Below are 22,503 nucleotides of genomic sequence, written 5' to 3' on the forward strand. Positions count from 1 at the left end.
AACGTGGGAAATCCTCCATTCTACGATAATCCCTCGTGGAGCTCACGGCGAAGAAAGAGCGCGTGAATGCACCATTACTCGTATGCATCTCGCAAGTTAATCCCATCTGCGACGTCGGCGTCGTGAGGCTCGTAAATAAGCGGTCATTACCAAAGAGTAGATGATCTTGCGGTCATGTACGTATCTCGGCGATCGATCCGGCCGTAAAACACGCTCTTCGGCGAACGCGACGCCGAGATAAATTCCGCGAAGATGAAATTACGATAAAACGTATTATTTCGCGGGCGGGTAGTTAAAATTTCTGCTTCTGTTTCGTTCTATTTAATTCGCTTGAGCGAGTCGAGTCGAACCGCGTCGCGCGCGACCGTTTTATCACCTCGCACGTTCTCCGACGTGCCCTGACCATCCTTATATCTCGAAAGACAAAAGCGTGTACGGTATATCGTGAATGCACGGCAGCTCGCGAGAGCGCGAGCATGCGGTAGCACGCGGCAGTCGCGACATTAATAATTCAACAAAGCGTGCGCGCGAAGCGGTAGGGTTTAGGCTCTTCTGGGCGTTATAAATATTTAGATCGTCGCGGAGATGGCGCGCGTCCGCGACCGAAACGAGACGTAAGATTGCGAGAGGTGAGATACGTGGACCAAAGTTAAGGGAGAGAATTATTTGGGATTATTTTTGAAGACACTGAACACACCAACGTCATGCTGTAATAACGTAAATATACAGATCGCTAGAAAGCTTGCGAGTCAACATTTATTTATAAGTTCTTTAAAAGGATATAGAGCTTTAGCGAATCGAAAAACGATGTAAAACGTTTATTTAAAGCAATAAATAGTATCTGCTTGGAAAATGTATTTTAAAAAAGTAAGCAGAATTAAGATAAATGTGAAAATAAATAAACAATAATAGTATTTTTAGTTTACTGAGGGATTTTTTTTTAATTAACCGTATTATCGTGGCTACCGCTTTACAAAAAGTTTTGAAAAAAATATCTTTAAAGCTTAACAACTTTTTCAATATAATTTTGCAATGTATTTTTTAAATTTATTTAATAAATATATAATAATAATGTGTTGCAAAACAGAAAAGCATTATTTATTTCTATAAATAAAAGTTTTATACAATGTTCAAAAGTACTCAATTTTTTCGAGATTCGCTAGGGTCCTATAACCGTTTAAGTAATACATTATGTATGCAACTTTGCCAAATATTGATGTTTTCAAAGAACATCAATATTTCTTACAAGTACTGTTAAGCATTTATATTAAGTATCTTTTTGACATTTTACGATATATAAATAAGTTTTTGAATGATGCTGCGTTACTGGTTTATCGATTACATAAATGTACGCGTACTCATCTTTTATAGCTTCCCGTTAATATTTACGAGTAGAATGATTGTTCGAATAAACGATAAATAATTAAAGTAATAATTATTGCAATTATTCTCTCACTTTACATACGAGGCAAAAAAGAAGAGAATACCGTTATTCTCGTATTATAACTATCGACATTAATAAAGATAAACTGGTTTTTGTTTTTCATCAATATGCGATATTTATTGGAGATTCATTATTTACAATTTTTTATATCTTTGTTACAAGATTACATTATCTTGCGTTCTTTTGAATTTATTTTTTTTTTACAGTGCCTGGAAGAACCGGTCTTGGCTACGTTTAATTATTTCTTGTTTTAATTATACATGTACAAGTGAAACGTTGTGCCAATTAAATCACTTTATTATTATGCGTACATGCAGACGTACGTTTTTTTTAAATAAATACGTAAACACATTTTGAAGTATACAAATAGCTTCTAAATTGATAAATAGGTTAAACGGATAAACCAAGTCTTCGAAAATCAATAGCAACTTCAAATCCTTTTAATATTTTTTAACCTTCGGAACAAACAGCGAAATATCAGTTTTTATCTTCATAAAACTATCAATGTATAATACATTTTTTTATATTCTTGACACACTACCGCGTGAATATAAATTTTAATAGGACGAATAGTAACAGTATTTACATAGTTACGTACAATTGAGTGACCAAGTTTAGAAGTTTATATTTTTTTCATTCACATAAATTCTGATATCATACATTTATTACCAGTTATAAAGATGACTTTATAGTACACTTTTTGTGAAAGTCTCATATGTGATTCGCTCGGTCTTGTGGTTAAAGAGTATAATCAACTGTCACTGATCGCGGTAAAAGTACAGTGTTAATATCAAAACTTAAATGCAAAGTGTTACGTGTACGTTATACTTTGACCTAAGTGTTACCTTGAAACCATCATTAATCAAGCTGTAACAGGTTTGCAAAAATCACACATTAACATTTACGTTCTGGATGGCGGAAGATTTGAAAAATTCCGTTAGTTGATCAACATATCTCTGCGATATGTGAGGGATAACTGTAACGCATCATTGATTTGTTCATATTATTGATTCGGTAATAAACTCGACGGATCCGGAGTCCATTAGCGGCTCAATGTTGGTAATAAACAAGAGTGAACATAAGTTTTGAAGGAGCAGAAGTAGCGTTGAAAACCATTTTCTCTTAGCGAAGATTCTCTAACGGAATCGCGAGTGTTACAACTTACAACTCGTCCGAGACTTTTCCACGACTTACGCAAGAAAGCGCGCGTATGAAATAAACGCGTGAATGTGTTTGCGCAATTGCGCTAATGCACCGTGAGACCGAAACGAATTTCTTTCTCGCTTTTACACCTTTATCATATGTATGTATATTTAGCGATTGATCTTTTATATTACATTACTATATTACATTACGTCGCTACATCGCGAAACTTTATTGACATATTATTACTGTATTGGTTCTCTTTTCTATTGTGAGAGTGTATTATTCCTTTCGATATTTTATTCCTTCGTGATCCCTCAACAAATTGCTACTCTGACGCGACCTTTCTCATTTCCTGACCTCGGAACCTTGACCTAGACTTTCTCTCATGACAATCGATCAATCAAATCGTAAACTACCTCAACTATGATACTTAATCGCGCGATCCCGTAACCTGTGCGGTAATTAATTGGTTGCCATTTTCAACTTTGGGTCGCGCCAAGATTATTCGCATCTTGCATACGATTAGAACGTACCCAGCATATTGTCACGTCGCAAATGTTAATTTAGCTGATCGCTCCGAATTGGACGTCAGTCGGCAGCGCCAGCAAAGCAGAATTATGAATCTACGCGCTGAAAAACTGCTTGCCCACATTACAATTTCAGTTCGCGATACGTGTCACGTATGATTAAGCGCGCGTTGCATGATAATTTTTCGTATTTGCCGCGAGATAATTGTAAATTAAATTGATGGATTAGTCCGTTTTATATATCGTGGAACTAAGCAATTTGATCAATCGCGAAGGAATCAATTATTATCCAGCGAAATACTGATTTCCTTCAAGGTTCAGGAGTTACGGAGCCCCGGCATCGCTATTGCACAATGCTCGAACGATAATCCGTCGGTTATTACCGTACCGTTGAAAAGTGTTTCCCTATTAGAGGTGGCCTCTTACGTCGCTAACGTATTACATCCATCCGGCGTAAGAGCGCAAGATCGATCGAGGTACGTTACGCGGCGGTAAATTGAAGTCCAATACGGTCACGGCGGAATCACTCGGCGAAATGTGCGCGCTTTTGCCGCGTCATAATCTGTCTTTTTGCCGCGTGCAGTTTCATTTCCTCTTTCTCTGATCGATGCCGATCATTTCGCCCTAATGCGACGGTACTTTCCGAGTTTCACCCACGTCCATCGCACGGAGGACAGAATCCGTTAAAGGAAAATGATTTTGTCTGTAGAGAGGAGAGACTCTTTCTTTGCCTTGCTTACTTGTTCGCAGAGGTATATTTTCTTTTCTAACTTCTAATCCCATGGTTTTATTTGCTCTTGCTTCCAGGTGCCTCATGGACTAAAGTAACGTCCTTGGAAGGAACGCGAGTGTGCGAGTAGACTGCGGGTATCATCATACGGGAAGTTTCGCGAGAAATTTCGAGGGTGAAATAACGCGCGCGACGACGATGTGAAGGAAAATGTGATTCGGTCGGTGATTGCGTTGACACGGAAGAAAACGAGAGAGGTACGGACTGTATATAATAGCAACTATAATAGTGAGTATAAAAGTAAAGAAGAAGAAGAAGAAGAAGAGACGGAGAGAGAAGGAAGAACGAGCACTGCATAAGAGGTACAAAAGTAGAGGAAAGAAGAGGAGAGACGCGTGTAAGCGATCGATCGCATCCGATCAGGCTGAAACGTTCTCGTCGGTCGATCGTTTTCTCCGTGCAAGGTACGTGAGTCAGAGAATCGCGTCCTCTATTCTCGCTCCTTCAACTCGAATCTCGATAGATCGCCTCGACGGCGGCGGCGGCGGCGGCACAACCGACGCCTCCTGCCTACTTTCTATCGCCCTGAAACGTATCTCGAGGTGCACCGCCTGCTCGGTAAAATCCTCCGAGAAACGAGTTTTACGGCCGATTCTCTTACGGCGAAACGCGCGACGAAACGAGCGTAATTACGCGAGGATAGTACCGCGCGTGCGATCTACTCTCGTAAGCCGTCTTTCCGTCGGTTTTTTTTTCCTTCGCTTTCTTTCTTTCTCCGTCGCCTAGAGAAGGAAGGAGCGTCGGGAAACGGGAACGTCGGGAGTGCCGTTTAATCGGCGAACAATCGATCGAGCCGAGCAACGATCGATTCGCGATCTTCGATAAAACGGGAACGACTTTTCGCTCGATAGAGAGATTAACGCGCGCGGCGATTCCATTGTCGGTATAAAAAAAAATTCAGGTAAGGGCGAAATTTAAAGCGAAGGGTCGTAGCACACTCGTACAAAATTCTCGTACAAAACTAGAATCGTGATACAAATGAAATTTGAGAGAAAGAAATTAGATTAAGGAGAAGATTTACCGAACAGTCGACCGTAATTTTTGTTTGTACTGCATTTCGATTCCTTAAGACACAGAGAACAACGATCCGCGCGGGGCGATCTACGCGATCGGGAAAATTAAAATAAACTTGGGACTTTGATGATAACGGACGCTATCTCTTCTCTTACAGCGTCGACGATTACTTTCGCCGTTTCGTGGGAGAATTGTTCGACGGCCTCGCAAAATAGTCGAAAGTGCCCAGTTCTTTCCCTGCGAAAAGAGACAAGGGCCGAGAGAGGTGCAGATCTCCCGCCGGTCCATTGCTGCACTGTTTATCCTGAGAATCGAGCCGAGCGTCCGAGCGCCTCGATACTCCGTGCGATTGCTTTCGAAGGAACGAAAAAGGGATTCCACAAGGATCGGACGGAAGGAAAACAACGTATACGAGACGATACGGGAAAGGGGAGATGTACCGAGAGCCGAGCAGTTCATCGGGCAGCGGTGCCTCTACCAAGGGCGACGAAGTCGAGCTCGTCAGTAGATTCCTGGCGCCGCTCTGTGCCAGAGACGAAGCGGCCAGGAATATCGCCTTGGCCGCTGCCAGGACCACTGTCGAAGGATGGCTGGGTGGTGTCGGCAGTCCAAATCGCTGGGAGGACGCCGGCGACATCGAGGACGTCAAGGGCGCGAGTGGCAAGTTCCACAGTCAGGACGGAAGGTAACTTTTTTTCCATTATTGTATTTCATATTATGAAAATTTATTTTCAACCGTTTATTTTGAATAAAATTATATCAAACTGATGCACACACAAGCGAATATTAAATTTGATTAATTTTCTTTCATTTTATACAATCTCGTGGTTTCTAATAGAAACTTAAATTTTTGTCATTTATTGCATAATGTTAGATTGCATAAGATTGCAGTATTTTAATCACGATCGTATAAATCGTTTGCTAACTTTGAAATTGTGTAAACATACTTCGCCGCATTTGTTAAATATTTAGGTTTAATTGATATGCTGTAATAAATTCAATCATTCCATTTTCCGCCTTGTTAAATAAATACGGGCGCAACGTTAAAGAGCATTAAAATTATACAATTTGTTGAACAAGCTTGTTTACCGATGTCAATTACTTGGATCATTGATTAACAATTAATCAATTAGTGGTTATCAAATAACAAATAATATACATGCGGTGCACTGTGTAACAAAACACTTCCTAAAATACTCTACGCTTCACGTATCATCATTTTGATCGAGCGGACATATTTAATTGGAGCAAACATTTCGTTTCGTGCTCTCTCGGCAAATTATTGGCTCTGGATTTAATATCAGCATTCAGTCACGCAAACACGTAAAATCTGATGCGAACGCGGTATTTAAATAATCACGAGCGGTTCATTAAAATGTGCACGTTATGAGGATTAATAACAAGCACGGAAGGATATTATATTCATTTTAACGTAACTGCAAGGATCGAACGTTGCAGCGATTCCTAGTCTTGTTTTTTTACGAAATTCGTACAGCTTGCTTCCGTTTCGACTTGCTAAAATCACAGAGCACTTCTCGGAAGATAATTTTCAAATAATTCTGACAGAAAATGAATAGAAAAAATAAATTATGCTAGAAAATTGACGTAATTAAAAACAATTGCATCGGAAAAGTCGCGAATAAAGGAAAAGCCTCGCGATAGAAGATAAATAAATTGTTGTTTATATCGATCGTAACAAATCTGGATACCATAATAGCTATTTGATGAAAACGAGTAGCAATTTATCTTTTTCCGATTTTATTGTTTATAATTCATCAACTGAATGAGGTCATTTCAAATTACTTTATAAATGATTGTTGGTATTACGGCTTATTCGAGTAGCGAGTAAAATAGTGTTTTCCTCAAAAGATTTATAAGTTGGGCACGTGCACACTCCCGTCGTTATTGACCTCTAATCGATAATATTCGTGTTTGGGTGAAGATACGATATGAGCGTGGAACGATCGCCGACGAGATCATCGCCGAAGAGTGTGCACCAGCAGCAGCTATCGCACGACACGTTCCGGACGGAGGGCTTTTTTCCGCAGAGCATCAACGACAACCCGCCTCCATTTCTCGAGGAAAACAATCCGGAATGCTCGTACGACTGCGTGGACGGTCGTCTTTTAAACGAGAGGCGACTTCGCGAGCGATACACCAGCGGCGACGGCGTCGAGAGCTGCAGGTCCGGCCACTCGACGTCTTCGGACGAGGGTAGCAAGAGTTTCAACGTCGAGGGCAGGTGCCCGCGATTCGGCTCGAGCAGCGAGACCGAGAGGAAGCAGCACCCTGGCTCATCATCGAGCGACAGATCGACAAGTGACGACTATTGCCCCGGCAGAGCGAAGAACAATTACGTGAAGGTGAAGGCCAAGCAGAAGCAGCTGGAAGACGACGAGCTTGACGCGGACACCCGGGTGTATGGCAAGAGTCCGAAATTCGATGACAATCTGAGCGGCCTCGCGTCATTCGACTGTCGGAATCTGAACCGTCGAGCCAAGATCGCCGCCGGCGGCGACCTGCTAACGCACGAGCAGCGCCGATACTACGACGGCGGCGCCGATGACGACGTTTCCTTTAACGAGAGCGAAGCAGCGCGCAGCGACGGGGTCGTCTTTAACACTCTCGACGGCTTCGAAAACGAGAACGAGCCTTCCTGCCATCAGGACATGAACCTGGAGAACTGCGAGACGGCCTGCGAGGATGTACCGGAGAATTCTCGTCGCGCACAGCAGGACTATCTGCGCAAGAACGACGAGAGGAAGTTTAGCGCCGGTCAGATCAAGAGGCCGCTCTCGCAGGACGAGGACGTGTCTTCGAAGAGCGGCCGAGTGCTCGAGAGCCCGGAAGTGACGCCTGGCGATGTTGGCAGGATGCTGAATCTTGGTAATGCCTTGGACGGGCCCAGGCAGGCGCAGGCTAACAAGTACCTCAGTCTGGTGACGTTGCATCTGCCGGTTATACTCAGACTCAGCGTTAACTGTCCTTTCCAGAACGTCAGGATCAAGTGCGCGGAAATCCTCCAGATGGTCAAGGTAAGTGAAAATTATTGTGTACCGATTTATTTTGGAGTCTCTCGGGCTTGGCCAATGTGCCAAATAATAATACGTCTTTCGCGTTTAAATAAATCTGTGTTAACATTAATTGGCAACTATCTTAAATTAGATTTCAAGGCTAAAGCTATTTTATACTATAGTATTAGATTTTGAACTAGTTCTAATAATATTTTTACTATATGAAAGTTAACTATAAGAATTAATTGCATTTTATTAGATGCTATTTATTTTTTTATTTAGATTTGGAAATTAATATTAAAAATCTAATCTTAGATTGATCACACGAAATTTCCAATATTGTCTTGGAAGATTGATTAAAAAATTATCAGAATCAACAAGAATGTCGAATATTTTTCATTGTTATTTGTCATTAAAACCTCGACATCTTTCTGAGGAACTTTATTCGAATTATCGTTTCACGTTGATTATCTCAGTTTTTAAGAGGTGCAGTAAAGGAAGTTGCGAATAAAAAAAAGAACAGCTTATCGTTAATGTCTGTGATTGTCTATGTAGACTCTCTGACGGAAATTAAATATTGCACTGTGTGCCTTGAGTCAGAGCACACGGAGACATTCTGACATTCCGGAAGAGAAGAAAAAATCTTTGTGAAACGACCGATGCGAAAGAGATAACGGATAGCCTAGATGCGGCGACGGTCGTACAAAGTTTCGCTCGCGAAATCTTGGGGAGAGCAGACGTTAGCACAATTGCGAAGTTTACACTCTTGCGTGCACTCGGCCGAAATTCTTTCGCAACGATTCCAACTGAAGTTTGCATTCGCCTGAACATTTCTCGCTGAGTATCCACGTACTTGAAGTTTATTAGGCAACACGAGGCAAAGTTGAAAATGTTATACTTGCCAGAACGCATACCGACGCGTGTGCAGAGATATATCTCAAAAATATCACACCTGTTCTGTTAGACGAACTGCTTGTCTTTGTGAAAAAAAATGAAATTAGTGTTACAATTTCTATCACAAATAAAAAGTAGTTATTAAGATTTTGATTATTATTTATTGCGGTTAATGCAAGTTAATTTAAGATTAACGATTATGTGCCTTTTTACTTAAATCTTAAAAAATTATAGCTTTTTTAATTCAGAAAAGTTTAAAGTTCTAATTTTTAATTTATTTTTGTAGAAATATTGTAAATAGAGAGAGAGAGAGAGAGAGAGAACCGAGGATTATTGATGTAATTTTGAAGCAATCACCATTTCCTCAGCTAGGAATTTCTGTATTCCTGGCTCGAGGAACAAGTGCAATAATTCTAAGATACTCTGTATATATTCCGCGGCGGAATTGAGATTGTCCAGAATTTCAAGTTTTATCTCTCCAGCTTTGCGGCAATTTATCCAAGTTCCTCGCGAAGAGTAAGTGCCGAGCGCGATTCTTACGCTACTGTGACTCTACCTTTGCTCTTAATACGCCGCTACTTTATAGTCTCTCTTTAATAAATAAACTACCGTGAGATACACATTTGAGAGTCTGAGTAGCTATTTGGATATTATTTTGGAATCAAAATAACTACTTACTTATTGACTTTTTGGGATAAAATTTTATTTCTTTGGAGAAAGAATTAAAATTGTGTGCGTGTTCTTTGATCTTGTCTCATTGCAAATTAGTTCCGGGATATCTTGAAGATCTTTGATTAGACTAGTTTGAGATGTCTGGACAGTAGTTGACGACTGGACGAAATAATCACCTTCAGCTTGAAAATGAATACGTGGGAATAATTTGGCGAAGGATGTGCTTATGCATAAAAGATAAACCGGAGTAACCGTCGGCTATATATTAATGGACTTGTTTTGACTGGCTATTTGGGGAGGCGTTTGAACTGCGGCCTAAAAATATCTTATACCTAGGCAGTTCGTGGTTAAAGTAACTTCGACCTATCGCGGAGTTGCTCTTTCTGTGCCCCCGAATTCTTATGTCGGTCATTAATCTTATTGCACGGTGACAGTTAATTTTTTTTCACGAAAAAAATAACATGGTGAATTGATTTAATTTGCGCGCCAATGCCATTGAAGGAAATACCTGCCAATACTGTTATATAATTTAGTTTGTCAAAAACAAGTGAACAATCGCGCATTGTAAATATTCAAATTCCGAGTGATTGGATCAGATAATAGTAAAATAAAAGATTGATAAAAAAGCAATTTTTAGTTGACAACTTTATATTATTTTAGTATCACTCCTTTTCTTGGACTTTACGTTCACAAGGACGCAAAGTAATATACTCGGGTCTCAATCGTCTCTCTGGTAGTAGGATGAAAGTAGATCGTAAAAATAATCGGCTATCTCTCTTTCTCTTTTCTCGGTTCTCAAGATCAAAGTAACGTACCACATCTCTTTGTTGTTTTTTTTTTTAATATTAATTTTAGAAACAGTTATGGATTGTCACCATGATTAGAGTTTGCATATGAATAATATAAAAGTTTAAAGAAAGGAAATAAATAAAATATATATAAAATCTAGTTCAACAGATCTTTTTCGTATGTTATTCAATTTCATAAATGCATTCGTAAGTTTATTTATTTTCTAACATATAAATATTTTAAATGCTTACATATTAAAAATTATTAAAACTATTGCTTTAAATAAATTATACTTAATAAAAGAAGAGAGGGAGAGAGAGGGGGGGATAAAACACATGGATGATAGGAAAGAATGATGTATCAATTTATACGGATATTTCATCTTCTAATAGCAAGACAAAAAATGTAAATTGTACACATATGGACGCAAAATAGAATCCGTCGCCTCTGTTCACCGATATTGTCACACTCGAGGCCGATCGATACGACTTGTGTGTAAAGCTTTATACATAGTGTAGAACAATTTTCAGGCACGAAGCCGGTAGGAAACCAGGAAAAGAAAAGGAAGCTTTACACATAAAACACAGTGTATCGTATCGCGACATCGATAATCACGTATAATTTGTGAAATGTCTAATTATTTTATCTCTCTGTACGGTCGAATATCTGTGGAAACAAAAATATTTTTCTAACTTTTATTTTTTAGTAGAAATATTTTTTAGTAGAAATTAAAATGTGCTATTTACAAAGGCGGCATTTTAGTTGTATTATGATAATTTTATTAAAGAATGAACGTTCTTCCAACATTTTTTTTGTATAAAATGTTAATAATGAAACATTTTTTAAATAAAGATTAAATATTTTTTTATATGAAACACTGTCAGTTATATCGAAATCATAATGCATTTTAATAACCATTCATGATTTTTTTATTTATGTTAAATAGTTTTTAACGTAAAAATAGTTATGTTTAAAGAGAAGTTTATAAATATTTTAATTAATTTAGTGTTAAAATAAGATTTTTTCTCATTAGAAAAGTTCAATTGTTTGCCATATGGCTGTACATTTATTCTAACCTATATATATATATATATATATATATATATATATATATATATATATACATATATACATGTTACAATAAAATCTTTTTTATTACTATACTTCAAAAACATTTCATAAAAATAGCAAAAGCTATCGTTGATTAAAAAAAAAACCGCCCAACGTGGGGCTCGAACCCACGACCCTGAGATTAAGAGTCTCATGCTCTACCGACTGAGCTAGCCGGGCTGTTGGAAGAGCGATCTTTCTTATGTGTTTTCACAGTGATATTAGATTCAAATAGAATTCACGATAAAATTGAAAATTTGTTTTCTTTTTCTTACAGGAGAGAGGACTTCCAGTACCAGTACCGGCTTTCGATGGACCTAGTGCCTTCGTCCCTCTCTCGGAGGTAAGTACTTCTGCAAGTGTCAGTCACTTTTGTAAATTAGTATGCCAGCTTGTGTTTACGTGATCATTTCAATGAGCATTTGATGAAATTAATCGCGGTTTAATCTGCTTTCTAGTTCATGCTCAAGATGAACAAAATTTTTTAAAATTACAATTAACGTTAATTGATATTCATGCGGTTTTAATGGGACTTTAATGCAGTTTTGATGTATTTTAAACAACTTTGTCATTGATGCAGCATTACGGTTATCTTATGCGAAAACAATTTGCAATTCAATGCTGAATTCAAACAAAATGAGATAAATAAGAGTAAATATGTGTGTTAAATGGTAAAACGAATACCCAGAATATAATCAGTCGTTTTATTTCATGTTTGTAAAATAATATTGTGATTATTATTATAATGTAACTTGCTAGAAAATATTCTATTTTTAACAATGCTATTCATTTTAATGTCAAACGCAAACTTTTCTGATCAAAATCATAAACACGTCAATAAATACAACTATTGTTACGGATAATAAGTGCGCGATAAAACGGACATATAACTTTTTTCTTTCTTTCTTTCTTTTTTTTTTCTTTTAATGTTCAGCACGAGGTTTATTTTATTCGTGATCAGCCGTCACAAAAAGTGGGACGTGAAAAACGAATCGGTTGATGTTGCTGCGAAATATGGGCCACCGCATGGCTTGGCGTTAGTAACGATTTCGCCAGCTGATTTGCAATGGTCGGTAATGAGTCGGTCGTGATGATTGGCGCACATTATACCGGATGTCAAATCGGTCTAGCGTTCACTTGTCCTCAGTGACCTTTAATTTATTTTAATTCGCAAGTACTGGCATTGTTTGCTGAAATGGGTTCCTTGTGATTTGTCTACGAGGAAAACTGCATTGCCGATCGAGTCGACATACGTAATCTTTATAGATATTATTAAAAATATTTTTATTTCTTCAAAATTTTTACTTATTGATTGATGAAAAGAATTGTGCAAAAATTATAATTAATATTGGTTACGTTTTACCTGCTTTAAAAATTTTTGTAGTTTTTAAATTTTTTGATTGATATCATTTTACTTATTAGAATTACGACTATTAATCAAAACTACTATTATTCTTGTTTACTTAATTTTATTTTGTAAAAATTATTTTATTTTATCAATATAAGATAGAGGAGAGAATAACGGTTGTAATATCAATTGATAGATGGCGCCAATGATCAAGTTATCACGCGGTTCTAAAGCGCGTTGTATAATTAGTTATTTGATTAATTAACATTATTTAATAAAATCTCAATTAACGAGTATATTTTTCCACTTTTAAAAGAGTATTTTTTTAAATAAACAGTTCTCAATGACGCAAGGAATTTTAATTAATTATCTAATTGCTCTTGATGTCGTGGTTATTATAATGTTATTTTGTTGTCATGAATTCCAATGTATTCTAATAATGACATGAATCGCGTTTCACGCTCGAGAATTGCTGATGCAACGTACTGTGCGTTGCACACATTTAACGCGAAATTCATTTTGCACTGCAATTTATGTTATGGCTGCTAATAAACGAGTTTATTGCGATCTATATTTCAAGAGAGACCACGATCTGGCGAGCTACGGTTATTATCAGTTTTAATATTACATAACGCGATAATTTATGGATTATAATATCGAATTTTTTTTTACGCGACTTTGCGGAGTTTAATAAACGCTATCGTCTTCAGTTCAGATAAGATTGCAAGTCGCTTTTGCTAATGTGCACGTTAGCATTAAATGAGAGGGGATGTATTGGTTCGAATTATCGTATAAACGTGTGTTGAGCTCGTAATGATTATCCGCACGTGCTGCACAGTGTAGTTATCGTTACGTGATTTTTTCTCTCCTTTATGTGAAGAGAATGTAAAAATACGCGGTCATTCATAATTAAGTTCAATTGCTATATACACGATGTCGCAGAATTGGAAACGGTGCATTCTGGAAAATGTGATGTGTAAAGTTAAGTTTCTGTATTGTTAATTCTTCAAAAAACATACTGTATGAATTTTATGTGTCTACCAGAAACTTTAGGTTCGTAATCTTTACGATCTTCATTATAAAGTGATTAAAGTGCGTCCCCTGACTTGCAACGGCATCTCTGTAATAAATCAGGTAAGTGTGAACGAATACATAATTTTGTACAAACAAATCGCACACGATGGTTTTACTCTGGCGCAAAAATCGTGTCGCTTTAAAACAGTTTTGCAGAGAGAATTGCGGATTTTTTGCAGAAAGAATATTTTTATGCGGTACTTTTTTATTTTTTACATTTGTCGTCCAAATACAGATTATTAAGAAACCTATTGTAAAGTGAGTTGACCAGAAGATAGCAAGAAATTATAATTTAAGGAGCTTTATTCGATTTTGTTCTCATGGAAACAATATAAAACTACTGCGATTTACAAAATGCATATTAAAGCTTTTTTGATTAAAGAACTCTCTCGTGGACAATAATCCGATATTTTAAATATTTTTATCGTAGAAAATCCTGTGACGTGATATATTGCTTATTGATTTGTCTGTCATGTTTATGCTATTTTGTATGTTCTGAACATCGCTGAACTTGAAATAACTATCGATCATCGAGAACGCGGATATCAAGCGATGATGCATCGCTATTCGGTAATTTTTATCATTTTTTTAGATCCATACAAGATCTTACTTGCGTGTAACTGATCGATTCATGCGCAATATCGTGTTCGGTATCCTTGAATGCAAGCAGGAATATCGCGAAGAAAGAAACCGCATAGTAGATTATGCAAACGCGTGTATAACTATTTGAAGATACTAACTGTAAAAATCATTTTGCGACATATCGATTACAAACATATTTCGTCTCGCTCTTAGAAGTATCACGCTACTATTTTTATGTCTTATCATTTTCAAAGAATAACGTTGCTACTTATGGATTACATTTCTTAGTGAGTACCTTTTCTCTTTCGCTTTTCTATAAGGAATTTTATTGCTCTATTTCTCGTCCGCCGACGCTTTCATCGGATCACTCGAAGATACATCCTCTCTTTTATAACTACCTCACATCCTTGCCGGTCAATTTCCAAGGGATATTATCGAACGTTCTACTTTATAGTAGTTTCTCGGAGGTATCGCGGAACCGGCATCGTGTATCGAGAATGCCTCGGATAAACGAAGTTTCACTTTATCTGGAAAAGCGATAGTAGCTGCCGCAATTCGGCCGTTATTTCTCAAAATCGAATACGATGTGACCCAAATTTCTGACACCACAGCCAATTTGCACATCATATTGCAGAAACACTCGAGATTTTTTGCGAAAAATAGAACGCTTGGGGTGAAGGGATTGAAAGCTAACGGGAATCTGAACTAGGTCAATGAATATCGTTCCTTGGTCAAGCGATTGCTAGCAATGCGTTTATGCCTAATATGCGAGTTCCATTAGAAATCGAATTAAATCTTCAATCTTATTTGTTTACCATCGTTTGGACGTAATCTCGCTCATAATACACGTATGAAGAGGAACGACAAATGTTCTGTGCCCGCGGATCCAATATTTCGTATTTTCTGTTTCTGATTCCCAGAATTATATCGCGTATTTATTTTCAGACGAAAATTTTTTCGATAACAATTGCGATTTTTTTCTATTTAAACATTTATTTCTTAATATATATTATTATGTTAGCGTTAAAATTATTTCATTTTCAGATTAGGGTTAGTAATTTATTATGTTGTGCATTATATTTCTATGAAATGTTATTTTCTTGTTTCATGATAAGTGACGATTAATTGCGTATTGGAGCGTGGTATTCAGCTCGCTTAACTTATTAGTCTTAAAGCCCACAGCAGAGCAGAGCCTTTCCACCGCAAAGGGATAGCGCGCAGTTTATTGCGCTAATGACATTAATTAGTCCTTAAACTAGTGCCGTTTCGACATCTCGTCGTATACCCTATGTAAAATTGGAGTTATACATATCTCTATATGACTGAAGACGAACTGATTTGATCAGGACGGTATTAATTTCAGGAATTACGTAGCATTAAATAATCATTTCATTGAATAACGAGTTTATCAAGATAACGTTTTAGAAAAATTCTAAATATGCATCAGTATTTTAATGCCAAGTTATTATTGGGATGATAATGCGTATTATGCTATCTTTTTTGTTCCACGCGAAGAAAAAATGTATCAGTTATTAAAGCAGCATAAAGTGGTCACTTTGTCCATATGATCCCTTATCTTTTTCTGACGTCATCTTTATCTATATATGATTATATACGGGTCGTTGACATCGTGTGCCTCATCTTGTTTAATGCGTCAATTGTCGTCGGTTGCTCGCGTGCGTTTATCAATTCGACGTAATGGTTCCTATGAATAGAAGGTACCAATTGCTTTAATTTCGTCGCTCGATGTTTTGTAAGATCCCGCAGAAACACGATAAACGCAATGCGACGATGGCGACTATCTTATCATGTTTGGGAATTACGTCTTCCGTTTTTACTCTTATTCGTTTTGTTGCAACTCGTAAGAAATAAAGTTAAGAGTTCGTAATACTCTGTTTTCTACCAAAGTAACTATTCGTTGCGTACGCATTGTTTGAAATTACAGCTCGTTTCGGCGCAGCAACACAAAATCGGCATGTCATGTGCGCTGCCGCTTAATTATGTTACATCTAGTTGCGAAACCAATAAACCGTCGTCAAAGCAATTTCCATGGCAACGATGAAACGTTGCTGCAGAATTCGAAACCGTAACTTGTTCACAATAACTGCAAATGACAAATCAAGCCGCGGAATTACGGTATTATAATTTTCGTCACGACGTTTAATCCAAAGTTCCAGTTTATTTCGTTGTTTTTATTTCCACAGGATTGCTATCCTATCATCTTTTTTTTCGAAAGCGTGTTGATTGGAACTTTTCCGGCATTTTTGTTAGAAATAGCTCATTTTCTTTAACAAAAGAAAAAGTTTAAAAAAAACATGACACAAACATTTCATACTCTTTAAATAGATATATAAGTTAAATTTACAAACAGAAAATTTATATGTATACAATAATTTTTAAAATATTAAAGATGCAATTGATTAATATTTATATGTTAAACTTACGTTAAATTTGTGTGCTTCATCTCCGATAACCGATTGATCAAAAAATGAGTGTTACAAGAGATGATAGCATCTCTTGAGCTAATTTGTAGTATGCAAACAAAATAGCGTAACGTAAAAAGACTCTAGAGCTTAGTGGACGAACACCGACGAAGTTTGAAATATTCAACGACATTTATGCGATGCGTCGCATGCTCGCTCGCGTAGGGTGTACACTTTGCAAGCCTTCTCTGGCTGGTAATTTTATTAAAAAAATATTGCGCTCGGCAGCAACATAATTTATCAAAGATATAACGATGTTAGTGCGCTGTGTAACGCAATTATACACACGCGTTTATCGGTATGCCAGCGTATGTATAATAATGACTTTCTCTCTTTCTCTCTCTTTCTCTTCCTTTTTCGGATCTCTCTCACCATTTTTCGCTGTCGGCGATATCATTGACGCGAAATAGATGCACGCGATAGCGGGGATATAACGCGGAAAAAAGGGCCGGCAGTCGACGGAATTGCGAGATATTTTATGTAAATTCCACCCCATTTTACGCAGTCCACGCGCCGCTCCGGAGGCCTTCGCGCAAATAAATATTCGCCGTAAGCGGAATATGGAAATATTAACTCGGGAATATGTTTGGTAGCGAACTGAAAATGAGGACATTTGACACAAACCTTTCATCAAGATATAATAGGAGATGTTTTGTATCGGCATTTGTTGAATATCTCCTATTATTAAATGTTATTAAAATATGACTCGACATTCGATAATTCAAATTTATTTTCTAAAGCTAATTTTATTGATTTTCTCTTAGAATCAGAATCTCCGATCAATTAAATGTTATAGGTAATATAGGTGATATTATAATCTTTGAAAGAGAATGGACTAAGTCAAGTACGTTTACACGAGAGAGCTGTTGTTTTTAATGAGATACTTATCAAACGCATATTTTAATATTAGCAGATGTAGAGATTAAAAAGGTATTTAGGAAATACACCGTCGATATATTAAAAGGAGAATTGAATGCGTAATCTCTCTCGAATGATACTACCTTATCGCACCCGTGTTGATTACCTCTTTGCGTGTGGCCGCTTTTTGCGTTACTTCTTAGATTACCATCGTAAGAGAATCTTTCGCAATAGCTTTCTATCGCAATTTAATTGTTATGTCTTCGGATCGATAGAAATGTCATTCCTGTCGATGTTAATCTATGGCGTCGATATCGGTCGAGATAGTGAGTGGCTTTTATGTTTCCTTGGTATATTGCTTCTCTTATATTTCTCCCGAGGTAATTAGTTGGAAATAAACGGTTTGTTAACAAAAAGTAAAATATATGCGATATACAAGTGCGAAATTATTTAGTAATAGAAAGACTGATATAAATTTCGTATCAGATATTTGAGATTGTTTTTCTTTCAACGAAAACTTTAAGGTTTATTAACTGAAAATTTTAATTTTAATTTTTGATATTAAACAATCGAGAACTAGATCTTTGTGCAGATACGATTAAGCTATTTTCTGTAGATATTGATGGAAGTATTGAAATATTGTAATCGGTGTATCAAAATAACAATGGCATTATTAATTCGATGAGACATTAATCAAGCTCAACGACGTGAGCTTTATTGATTCAATCGTTCTCGAAGATATTTCTTCGGATTGTAAGCCGTTAAGAGTATCATTGGCCTCCTTCTCGTTGAGAGTAGAATTTCATTCGTATCGACGTTTGCTGTTATACTTTCTGCGGGTGGTCGAGAGCTAAAACATAAGTTCTTTTTATGGAAGGGCATTGTTTGAGCTCGGATTTCTATCGCGATGACAAACATGGGTTAGCTTACCGCGAGACTTGATTCACAATAGGATCGATTAATCGAAGTCCGACACGCCTCCGATATTACGACTTCTACCTTATCGTTTAAGCAACCTCAAGTTGTTGTTATCACTTTTATTGACTTGTCAATTTAGTGAGCTTATCGGTGTCAAAAATTTCTCTGTTAATAATTAGTTTGTTAAAAAGTGAGGATTGTGAAATAAAGATATTGAATGAGAGCGCCGGCGATTTTTGCAATTCACGATGAACTCTGTTAGCGAGATTCATGTTCGATAAATGAGTTAAGTTATGTAACATTCATCTCATTTAGTTTCTGTTTTTGTTTTTACAAAATTTAATATACCTTTAAATGATTATGTATATCTTTCTATAATCTTTTAGTCATTACTCCGTGCAATAAAATATTTATTCCTTAAGAAGAGCTACTACATGTAATTGAAACGATTTTTTTCTCCGAGCTTACATTAATGTTTCATATTGCTCTGCTAAAATAATTTAGATATAAATGCATTTTATTTGATCGATATTTCTCGTAACTGTTCATGTCTTCTTGAGAGACCTACATTTTAAGGAATTCTAGGGAATTCGCGAATATTTCTCGAATAGTTTCTTAACTTTACAAATCATTAAGCTTGTTGAGAAATTTTTTACCGTATTGATGTTTGTGGTAACTATAAATATGCATGATGTTTGCTGGTCAGTCGCATATTTATCAAATGCATAGAAAAGATATAATTAAAAAGTTTTTAATTTTAATTATTTTGAATAATTGTGATGTGCTGAACATATCATGATCGTTCTATTTATTTAAATAACGAGCGATGCATATAAAGAGAGAAACTGATTTGATGTTACGTACAAATAATATATGATACAGAAATAAAATAATGTTAGTATTGGACAAAAATATTGGAAGGAAATAAGTTATTTAAATGTTATTTCTTTCGTATGATTTTTCTTAAATAAATGTTCTTTTATCATTTCTCCTCTAACTTCTGTATCAAGCGCGATACTGCAAAGCGCATGTTTCGTGCCTCATTAGGAAATTCGCCATTCTCGTGGGTATTCATTGAAGTATACCCAACGAACAATCTTCTCTCTTGTATTGTTCGGTAGTAAAACGACTTTATCTTTAGTGCAAGTCAGCAAAGTACAGAAAGACAAAGAAAAGGGAGGAAGATAAGATAAGCAAATAAAGGGAAGAAAAATGCGTACTATTGCATGAACGATGCCACCGCAAAAAAATTGCCATTGCTATACAATTCTTGGATCGACTTCAAAGCGAATGATCTGTTTAAAACAAATCGCGAATATTGCTTCTATCATACACTACAAGTTGCTTTCATAACAATTGAATTGTCTCATTTAATTATATCGTTGGGTTATCACTCGGAACGTTTGAAAATAGCAATTTCTTGGCTCTGACTGAGTCACATCGATATTGCATATTTATATAATGATATTTGACATGATGCAAATTGCGTCTCCGCAAAAAGATCTAGAAATCATACTATTACGTTGAATATCAATACTTAAGTTGAATAGAGGCTCTGTTATGATTTCCTATACAATTGAATGCTAGCCATTGTACATCCATATCTCATCAATTATTTTGTAAAATAATATTATCTTAATTTGTTATGATCTTTCTGAGATATTATTTTTAAGAATCTCGATTCTCAGTAAAAACGTAATACGTTTAGATTCAAGTAGAAAAAAATTATACATATTGCGAAAAGAAAAGAGAGAGTATCAGCACTTAAAAAAATATCCTAGAAAGAAGATGAATGTGAACGGTATATAACAATGTGAAAGTCTGTTGTCATATTGTCTCTCTCTTTTCTTTCCATAAATATGGTTGGCCAATTTACTACTAGAAAGCTTTACAGTAAGTACAACCTTGTCGAAACGTAAAGACTACCTGAAATCTTAAAAAAACCTTTGTCTTTTTAGTATAAGCTATTTGAAAAAATTGTTTTTTATATTGCAGTTTTCTTAGAATGAATAGCATATTGACTCACGAATATTCTTGATCTGACAAGCGATAATTTTTTTTGTGAAATTAATTGACATATTTCGAATGAAAATTTATTGGATTACAAAATATATTGTTTAATCTATGAAATTTGTGACATGCGGTTTCTATATGGAGAGAGACTAGCTTTACAGTAGGAATTGCGTGTGGATGGCACGCAACAAAGTGAAAGCGATAAATCCCAAAACAAGGTCGCACACAAAATAACGTCAACTACGCATTCCCGGCCACACATGTGCCCTTTGTATTAAATTGCGCGCTGATGCTACTAATTAAAATCAGCGAAAATTATAGTAATTAGTAAATTTAATTTTGCACAAATTTCGATTACATTCTTAAAAATTTAATTAAAAGTTCTGTATTAACAGGCGATGAGGTAACTAAACGCAAAAACAAGGGAAAAAATAACACAAAGAAGTTTTATTTCATTCTCTTTATATATATATAACAATAGATCTAAAAATTGAAAGTACGGAAAAGAATTTTGGGACAACAAATTTAGATTAGATAGAAGTAATGAATCTTGAAGGTAAACAAGTTTAGATTGAATGATACAAATTTCATCGAATTTTATTGTAACGAAGTAAAGCAGACGTTCGTGTTTATTGATACAATGTCATGTTAGTTAACTGTGTTCCAAAGAACAACTGTCTTGGTCACGTTGCGTCTCCGAGTTTTGAACCAATCAGCACGCGGCTCCGTCGGTCGGAGTCAATCGCAACGTATTCACACAGACGCGCGCAGCCTGCCGGCCGGTAGTAACGTTGCGTCGCATCTCGAGGTCTCCCATTTTCGTATCGCACGCCGTTGAGGTAGGATGGTATAACCTCGCGTTCGGACATACCAACATTTAACGGTAAACACTTAACACGACGCGTGTTCGAATCGGAGTTTTCACGTGGTCTAGTGTTTGCGACATTATTCAACAAAATCATCGATGTGTCATTGCAACGCCTCGTTCTTTGGCTTCGCTCGCTTTGTATTAAATGATTCTCCGTCGTTGAATTAAGAAGATAGTCACGTGTCCAAGATTTTGTGATTTGACAAGATTTCTTTTTCTGTTTCACGGTTATTCACAGGTATGTGTAGAAAGGGATGAAATGACAAAGAAAAAAATCCTCGTTGCGTTAAAAGTAGTTAAACTTCAAATTAAAAATACATACGGTTATTATTGTTCATTGTATGATATTCACTATACATTATTCATCGATAAGATCGTATAAAATATGATTTCTTTTCTTCTTCTATTTTAATTTAAGATACATTTTTGAATAATTAAAGAATTAAATCTGTTTTATTTTGCGCGTTTATTGTTTTGTATTTAATGTTATTGTATTAATAAATTGCTAAATATTAAATCATTCATAATTTTTAACTTTTATTATGTTAAAGTATTTCTGTTATCAACAAAGTCATCAATATTAAAAGATTCCTTGAATAATTGATTTTTATTTCAAAAACCAAGGACGTGTGTTTTTTATGAAGTTTTTTTATTTTTATGAAGTTTTTTTTTATTTACCGCAGCAATAAATTATTTATTAGTGTCATAAATTGTTGTCGAATTTATATATGGCATGCATTAAAGATATTGTATGTGTTAGCATTATGTTAATACAACGTTGAGTAAGCTGCGCGTGCGAAATGATCTATGACGGGGATCGTTATATTGGTTGCTGGATGTGATTGTGTGCTGAAAAGTGCGATAGCGGAAATGCGCGTCCGATTTTGCGTCGTAGTTTGTTTTTCTAGGTCAACCGAGTGATAGAGAACAAGTTTCTTATACATTTTGGCGACGTCTTG

At 36.2% G+C, this 22,503-nt stretch overlaps 1 protein-coding gene and 1 non-coding gene across 4 annotated transcripts in view; one reads left to right on the top strand and one right to left on the bottom strand.

The window, feature by feature from the left end:
- LOC105840631 (sestrin-3) overlaps positions 1–22,503 on the top strand; it is a 172,601-nt gene that overhangs the window by 18,703 nt on the left and 131,395 nt on the right. For all 3 annotated transcript variants that reach the window (XM_028189883.2, XM_036290521.1, XM_028189882.2), the window contains exons 2-5: positions 3,925–4,311; positions 5,079–5,606; positions 6,864–7,956; positions 11,678–11,743. In XM_028189883.2, the coding sequence (XP_028045684.1) occupies positions 5,356–5,606; positions 6,864–7,956; positions 11,678–11,743 (1,410 nt within the window). In that variant the 5' untranslated portion in view covers positions 3,925–4,311; positions 5,079–5,355. The remainder of the gene's footprint in view (positions 1–3,924; positions 4,312–5,078; positions 5,607–6,863; positions 7,957–11,677; positions 11,744–22,503) is intronic.
- Trnak-cuu lies at positions 11,508–11,580 on the bottom strand. Its single transcript has one exon. It is a non-coding gene; the product is annotated as a tRNA-Lys (tRNA).

Source organism: Monomorium pharaonis, chromosome 8, assembly GCF_013373865.1.
Source record: "Monomorium pharaonis isolate MP-MQ-018 chromosome 8, ASM1337386v2, whole genome shotgun sequence".
Taxonomy (NCBI): domain Eukaryota; kingdom Metazoa; phylum Arthropoda; class Insecta; order Hymenoptera; family Formicidae; genus Monomorium; species Monomorium pharaonis.